The sequence below is a fragment of the Haemaphysalis longicornis genome, unplaced genomic scaffold, assembly GCF_048455015.1.
Source record: "Haemaphysalis longicornis isolate Haplotype H1 unplaced genomic scaffold, Haemaphysalis longicornis Haplotype H1 scaffold_10, whole genome shotgun sequence".
Classification (NCBI taxonomy): domain Eukaryota; kingdom Metazoa; phylum Arthropoda; class Arachnida; order Ixodida; family Ixodidae; genus Haemaphysalis; species Haemaphysalis longicornis.
In genome coordinates this window covers 140,729,585-140,738,114 of record NW_027526204.1, presented here as the reverse complement: position 1 = coordinate 140,738,114, position 8,530 = coordinate 140,729,585, and the positions used below count along the sequence as shown (strand labels likewise).

At 47.6% G+C, this 8,530-nt stretch overlaps 1 protein-coding gene across 1 annotated transcript in view; it reads left to right on the top strand.

Annotated features, from left to right (window-relative positions):
- LOC144159504 (chitin deacetylase 8-like) overlaps nt 1–4,996 on the top strand; it is a 24,071-nt gene extending 19,075 nt beyond the window's left edge. Inside the window, exons 4-5 of the mRNA XM_077691041.1 lie at nt 258–500; nt 1,088–4,996. Of these exons, the coding sequence (XP_077547167.1) occupies nt 258–500; nt 1,088–1,625 (781 nt within the window). The 3' untranslated portion in view covers nt 1,626–4,996. The remainder of the gene's footprint in view (nt 1–257; nt 501–1,087) is intronic.
- Nucleotides 4,997–8,530: the final 3,534 nt, after the last annotated feature.

Genomic DNA, 8,530 nt, shown 5'->3' with positions numbered 1-8,530 from the left:
GAAAGCTCAAGGTCAAAATCGCTACAATCAAAAGTACAAGGCACGTGCGGTTCATAGTCAAAGCCCAGTGCAACCTCAGTCCAACCTCAGGCGACAACTAAGAAATCCCTCACGGGAAAGACTCGCGTTCAACCATCGTAGTCGTCAGACGGAGGGGTGCGTGATTTTTGTGTACCTGCCCTGATATGTTGTTTAAAACCCAATTTCTGTGTCGCAGTCTAGGAACAGTTGCACGGTGTGTTTGCCTCATTTCGCAGTTACGTAGAAGAGCCCGACAAGCTTCGCGTCTACCCGTACACCCTGGACTATGGCTTGCAGACATTGTGCGTCATCGAGCCATGTATAGAAGGTACCTACAAAGGACTATGGACGGTTCCCCTGAACGGATACTACCGGACGATTCAAGACGACACAGGATCCCTTGTTCAGAGCCCCTGCGCTATGGCAGACTCATGTGACCCGCAACCACTCACACGTGCTGACACATTCGCACATCTGAGGTGAGAGCTGTGCTTGGCTACATGGCGGAATCGGGGGAATGGTAGCTTATGAGTGAGTAATTAGTGAGTGAGTGAGTGAGTGAGTGAGTGAGTGAGTGAGTGAGTGAGTGAGTGAGTGAGTGAGTGAGTGAGTGAGTGAGTGAGTGAGTGAGTGAGTGAGTGAGTGAGTGAGTGAGTGAGTGAACGAGCGAGCGAGCGAGCGACGGCACTCAGAGGGGAAGGGGGGGGGGGGGTGCAGACGACCCGCGTGTAGTAAATGGAAGGAACTCGAACACTGTTTACCGTATTTTTATTCATCTCAGAAGGTGATTGCCATTTCAGTTTTCGGTAGTTGCTCTCCAGACTGATTGGTGTAATAACTACACCATACTTTTGTCTAGCGGGGTCATTTTCGTTGGTCTGCGTGCATATCGACAGATTGAAGAAGTACTTCTATGTTGTGTGGGCGCCCCATGTCACTCAAATATCATTCCACATAGCAGTGTGGCTGCGCGATTGTCCAAAACAAAACAAAAAAAAACCGTTGCCCGCACTGCTCCGCATTAGGCCCCCAAAACCTCAATAACCATTTATTTTTTCTCTTACAGATCTAACTTCGAGTTATGTTATCACTACAACAAAGCCCCATTTCCGATTTTCATCCACGCAGTATGGCTGGATGAACCAGAACGAGCTAAAGGATTAGCGGCCTTTGTCGACTGGCTGCTGACCATGGACGACGTCTTCTTCGTCACGGTGGAAGAAGTCGTCCGCTTCATGCAAAACCCGAAGCCAGTGAAAGAATACGTGCAGTCCAAGTGCTCCAAAGCGACAGAGTTCGCTCTGTGCCCCGAGATACATTCCTGCGAATACGAAGATGCCCAAATCGTAGGAACTGGCTTTCTGACGAGTTGCAGACAATGTCCTGAAAAATATCCGTGGATTCGAGAAGTGGCGCGAAAGGAATCAGAGCGCGATAGGGCAGCAGATGCCACCACACTTGAGCGGCTGTACTACAGCATCAGCGTTTTCTTCCTACTCGGTTCAGTTCTCGCTTTTTTCGTATCCGTTTTTGCCTGCAGGCTTAGTGTGCTGTTTCGGACCAGACACCGTGTCAGTTATTACGATAAAATTAGCCTGGCTTAGTGACTTTGAGTGGATTTCACAGATGCAGTGGAGGAGGAATTTGTGTAGATTGGCAGTAAACCTGTGGCAATACTCAGTGTTGATAGATTCAGGACCTCGAGTGATTGTTCTGCTGTCAGAGGAGACGCAAAGTTACTGCACTAAATGAATTTTATTGCAGTGAACCTCGTCTTCCACATAAACTGTCAGGAGAGTGAAGTCGAATAAACCGCGCGACAGAATGACAGGCAAAGTAGGAAGGTTGTGAGCAGTGCGTGGTTGTGGTCAATTCACGTTGATGCTGGTGAGAACCCACGCCTCGGGACTAGGTTCTCCTGGGTAACAGTTTTTCCCGCACAGTCTAGCCGTCCTTCAGAACTGCTCTCTTTTATCGTTGCCCGCGCTCCGTGCAGCCGTGATGTAATCTAGGTTCAATAGCAGGGCCTCTCTGGGAAGAGTGCGGTACGTTGGTATTTTCGCTCTTGGTAAGGTCCCCCCACTGCTGTAATGACTTCCCTCCAGGCGTGACCCTCTTGGGCCTCGCAGAGACCTTTGCGCTCTTACATTTGAAGTCGCGTATAAAGGTTTGGCTATTTTGGCATAGCGAGCCGCATAGCCTTTCCTCTTCCTTTGTGCCTTTCCAATTTGTCGGTTATGGTTTGTTGCTTGGCGAAAAATACCTGAGCGGCCCTGCTGTGACCATCGTTGCTACTGGTTGGGCTAATTGGGGGACCGCTTCTTGGAGAGTTTTCTTTATTCAAAGGACCCCGCAACACTTTTGTCAGCTTTTCTCCAAATCCTAAAGGCTTTCAGACTGTAGTCAGCAAACACATGTAGTACTCAGAATAGGGGGCCACAGAGTATCTCCGCCAGAAATTACTGCTCTATGCCCATCAGAAAACATATAACCTTGCTGAAAAAAGTTTTCTTTCTTTTCCGGTCTTGGCGTTCTTCGAGCACTTGAATGACGTCATTAGAGCTATGTAACACGTATTGGCTCGCTGCTTTTCGGTTGCATAATAAACGCTTCCGGTAGCCACTTTTAAAAACGCCACATAAGCAAAGGAGAAACGGAGGGTGTAACTGATGCGATGAGCAAATCACGCAGTGCCGCTTTGTGCTGGCGATAACTCAAGCTTTCAGAGTGTTTTTAGACCCGAAAGAAAGAGTGAAAGCTTTTATCAGAAGTGTTGTAGAGTCCCTTTCAGGCTGTCTCGCTGTCTGGCGGGACGAAGAAGCAGGTTGCGATGTATGACCCGTTGCTAGGTTCTTGAAGTAAAACGCTGGCATTGAACGCCAGGGCGGATGCTAAAGTTTAACGCATACGAGACAATGAACTATAAAGTGGCGTCACTTCCAAAAGACATCATCCGAATGATGGCGCCAGTACCGTGACGTCAGTAAGTGTAGCAGTGGTCGGTGTGAAAGCAGCGGAAACATTGTGGAAGAGACACTGAAACGACCTCAGACGCCGCGTAATCGCCAAAGTGAAAGTGCAAGCTGGATGGTAAGGTGATAAGAAGTACTCTTGTATTCCAATTAATAAACTACGTGATGGAGGGCTATTTCGTGAAAAGGGCAGAAACCACGCAAATAGTCACATAAACAGAGTGCACTGACATTGCAAGAACATTGTTTTATTAAGCGGTGCCAGCTTTCTTTTAGGTGAACTCTTGAAGTGCCTGAGAGAAAGTATCATTGAAAAGCCTTAATTTGCTGACAGGAACCCGCTCGACCGTCTGCTGTGGTCGTATGTCACTTCCCGGACATTGCAACTAAATACAGAAAAGCTGTTTAGGCTTAAATAGGTCGCTTGCACGTGTGTGCACTATGCCCCGGGACGACGCACCCCAGGATTCGCCAGCTGTCAGACGAGGTAGCGGTAAGAATCACGACGCCACGGCTTCAGGGCACGGGGTGCCATAGCGGATAACGATTCCAACCCTCCGCCCATATTTCACATCTGCTGCTCACAAAGGTAGGTCACGGACACGTGTTGTTGGAACTGATAAAGTGGCCTTGTTGGTACATACACAATTAAACGACAAACTGTCTTGTTTAAGCGCTGTTTTCAGGCGAAAGTGGGACCGATAGCGTGCTGTCGAAAAACTAATGCTCGTCCCCGTATGCCGGTTGGCCGACCAGAAAGCCCTGATAAGATCTCTGGACACACGGTCCATGCTTGCAACCGGGCTTTTATCGTGTCAAAACGGTTGAAAATCGCGAAAAAGGAACGGTTAGGTGAGGCATCGCACGTGCAATAGTACACCTTTATCTCATTAGCAAACCGTTCGTAGATGGGTTTACTTAGTGCGCAGAACATCGTCCCCTGGGTTCCTTCTTCGTTATCGATTTGGAGCCCTGGGGCTAGATTCCCGACGCCGTAGGTTCCCCGTGAACTGTGAATTCGCCGGAAGCTTTGTCTGATTGGCTTTTACTTTTGGTCACGTGCTTCCGGTTGACAAAGCGGTTGTGGGTGTTTTCGTCATGACGTTTCCTGCCACCAGTACAGAAGTTTGCCTTATTTCTCTCTACTGGAAGCGCATAATTCTGGGCCGGAAATGAAAAAAAGGGGAAGAAACGGAGCGGACATGACAACGAAGGCCTGTCTTTGCTATTCAATAACAATACGGCTTGTACGTCCCGCCCTCTCTGCGATTGGCTGAGAAGACGCGACGCAGTATAAAAAGTTCGCGGGAACGCTTACGTCACACATTGCAACTCCAGCTTTCGTAAAAGTGACGTGTGTTGCTTAACAGCTTGAAATAGGCGGCTACCGTCGCTGTGAAGTAGGGCAAACAATTTTATCGACCTTCGGCGCCTTTAAATCCGCGTGAAGTTTCAGCAGGCGTGGCTTCGTACGATACGTGGTTGAAAACACTTTTGAAAGAGATAATATTTTTGACTGTTTCCAAGTCAGCAATAAGGGAATATAAAAATAATGTCGCGTATTTTTTAAGCAATTATTTGTTTGGCGTACCAGTAACATGAAAGGGTAGTACAAGCTTCTCAGTTACAAAGAACCACGGAGTGCTCCGTGCAAAAATCCCGCCGAATGGCTTTTGTCCACACTCGCCCTAGTAACTCGGTGGGTCACATGATCGAATTTAAGACGAAAATAGCAAAGAAATCTGACTGTTTTATTCATTACCGCACCGATCGAGTTTGAGCTTGACGAATGAGCGAATTGGCGACATCGGTACACCCGCCGTTATCAGACGTAGCGTTTCACTCTCTTTACCGCGCCATACAACTGAAAGTCACGGCTGTCTTTTTCTGTGATCACGCCATAAACTAGCATAAACTTGTAACGTAGCAGCAGACGATAGCGCGGCGGCGGTGACGGCCGGGAATGTGACAACGCAAAAACGCTTTCATTGAAGCAGAGAACTCAACTTTGCCACTAAAATTGATTGAAATAAATACAGAGATACGGTAAAAAGATTGTGTGATGTTCTTTAGCTCAGCACCTGCCTTTCGCTCGCTTGTGAAACAACGTTACTTGACCGCCTTCTGGTGTTGACGCCAATTTTAGCCTTAGCATCTTATTCCAGCCTCAGCTGCCGCCCTAATTTTTATAGTACGTGTAAAGTTTTTTTTTTCCCCAAAACATTTAATAGCTTGGTTGTGATCTTTATGCGATAAGCAACAAATTGCACTGCATGTCGTCGTAGCTATACGTGAATCACGTGACTGATTGATCACGTTTTGATTACGCAAAAACATGAATTCGTCGTGAATTTATGAAGTGGAGAATCTGTTCGCCTTGTTTTTTTTTTTTTCGTAAGCAAAACGTAAGCAATCAGTCACGTGATGCAAGTATAGCTATGACGACATGCAGGGCAATTTGACGCTTTAATTAGCTTAAAGATCACTATCAAGCTACCAAGTATTGACCATAAACGATGTAACACCACTTGGCATCTATTATAAAAATGAGAACGTCAACCCAGGCTGACAAGAGAAACACATTTTTTAAGGTTAAAACTGGGATCCACACCACAATGCGATCATGTAACGTTGATCTAAAAATGAGCAATTGCGGGGGTTGAGCTAACGAACATCACACAATCTTTTTGCCGTATCTATTATTTCTTTCAATTGCGTTTAGTAACGTACTTTAGCTGTCTCCTTCAATGCAAGCTTTGTTGCGTTATCATCTTTGTCACGTGAACGGATGGTGGGGTGTCTAGACCAGCTCAGAGAGATGGACGCAGGAAAGCCGTTGAAGGATTTTACAGCACACACTGTTGCGTGCGGGACTCTGGGGGGACCTCTTCGGCCATTAACTCTGGCGCGCCTGCGCATCCCTGTCGCGTCGGAAAGACAAATGGGAGCCAAGGCCGATCAGAAGCAAGTGATTTAGACCGCTGGCTGTGTGTCGGGTCGGTAAAATAGGAACACGTGGTCGCTCCGTAGGATTCGGGGGGATAGCGGGTCACGGCTTCAGAGGAGACCGAAGGCCGGCTTCTCGGAACCGCGCAGCTGTGGCGGTGCGCGCGACTCGAGACCTCCGGAGGAGAGAGAAAGGTGAGAGTCGTCTTTGGGCAGCGGTAGAGAACGGCTGTCCACGGAACGCCTCCATGAGAAGAGTGGCCGACACGGCCGGGAATCTAACCCGCGTTTCTGGGTTCAGCAGCACAGCGGCGGGCCGTTCATTAGAACAACTGCCATTCGCAAAACTGTGGGCGACTTATTAATGTCGAGTCCTCCATCTGTATATCGCGGCCTAGCAAAAGTGCTTGTTCTACTGCTGCAAACTGATTTCAATTTTAATGGGAATGATTTTTTCCGATCTCGGAATTTTAATTGAACATTTGTTATGTTTATATATTGTTACAATGTCATATATATTTATTTACATAAATACATGTATGTCTGTAAAATTGTTTAAGAATTTTGTATTTCTCCATGGTTGAGTAAAGTCACGACCGTCTCGACCAATTCGTCTAGCCCATGGTTGTTAATGGTGATTAGATGTCATGATATAGTGGATGAGGAATGTAACTCATTAATAAACTACTCTCGAACAAGGCTAGCGATGGATGGCATAGTACACGACGCCGATCAGTTAACTTGGGTCGTGCAAGGTTCTGGAAGGTCAGTGTTATAAACCGATTGTTGGTAGTATTCTTTTATTTAGTACTGTTGTAGTAGGTGTACACATGGTTACTGTTACAAAGTTTCAGTTGGTTAGTGACGTAGGTGAAAATACGGGTTCAGTTGGACTACACTGGCTCAAAAAGGACGTTCAGGTACGTAACCCAAATGCCAAACCATTTGCCATGTTTTAACCCTCCGTAAAAGCCCGTGCTGTACAAAAAAGAGGTACTAGATGAGCTACACTTGTGGTGAACTGGGACACGGATAAGACGTGTGAGCAAACCAGGACAAAGGTGTCGGAACTGCGGGACAAAAAACCCACCCGGAAATCATCAGTGTGACCCGAAGTTCCCATAGTAAGGAACGCCTAAAATGAGACAAAGTGTTCAAAAAACGACAATGGGAAGCCAAGAAATGAGAAGGAGAGGAGAAACAGAGCCGCTCCAGAGCCGCTGGGAACAGCGCCGCAGCAACAGCGCGAACGCCGGGGCTCACACTCGCGGTCGAGCTCCTTCCCGAGGCTACCATCGCTGGGCGGAACCCGGACCAAAAGCCGGTCCAGATCCAGATCCAAATCCAGGGCCAAGGAAGACACAAGCAAGGGCCATAGCCTAATGGAAGACGAGAAGACAGTAGGAAACAAGGAAAACTGGGTATACAGAGCCTCCAGAAATTGCGACACAAACAAGAAAGAGCTTCTCAAAAGGCTAGCTGGAAAGTTTAGGATCTTACGACAGATGAAGAACCGCTAATTACAGAAATTGAACAGCGGCCTCCGGAAAACGCCTGCGCCGCCAGTGGTGCGGAAATAAGAGGGGAAAGCACATAGCCCGGATAGGAGCACGGTCGCCTCGGTACCCCCACCTCCTAAAAGGAGGGCTGCAGAGGCTCCGGAGCAACCTGGGTATGGGTAACAAACATGCAGGAAGTCCTGTTTGGACGCATTGACAAGTTTGGTTGCATTAACGCGAAACTGGAGGAGTACATTCAAGAAGCCCTGCGGCAGTGCGCGGCGCAACTCAATGCCAACCTCTAAGGCGTGGCGAAGGCTACGAACGACAAAATTCAGGAGTTGAGTGCGAGATTTATGCAGGTGAAAGCTAGAATTAAGCTTATAAAGAAATGCAGTAATAACTATGGTGTTTCCGTCTAACTTATTCATAACGACCGTGTGGCAATGGAATTTTCGGGGATTCAGCGGAAAAAGGGCAGGGCTTCAGCAGCTCCTCGTTAGTAAGGACCGTCCCGAGGTTATAGGATTGCGAGAAGCTTGACCTCGGTCCTCAGTCAAAACTATCACGCAACAGAAAGCATTCTAAAGAAGACGCACACCCTCATACAGTAACTCTTATTAAACGGAATGTAACTGCCGTGCGGCACGACACTGGCATTGACAGCATTGATCATGTTCTCGACGAAATCGTGCCGTGCAAAAAAAGTCCACAGGCCTTTTCTACTGAATGTATACACTTCCCTGAAGCAACGAAAGCCACGTGCGTAGTATTCTTTATGAAGACTCAGAATACAGCGCAAAGAAACCCCCTCGTAATTGGGGGAGCCTTCAATGCACACCACCCAGTGGGGGGATACAGGAAAGAAACAATTAAGGAACGTTCGATATCGCAAGAAATACAGCAACAGAACTCGGCCTCCCTATTGATTCCCGCTCCCCAGCTAAGCGGGGGAGCAGCGTATCAGTCGACACGACGTCGGACTTACGTGGTAAGCAAGGGTGCCGAAGCCACCCGGTACAATACACAAGAGGACTTGAGAAGCAACCAAAACATAATTGAAATTATGTTATGACATTAGACACAAGAAGC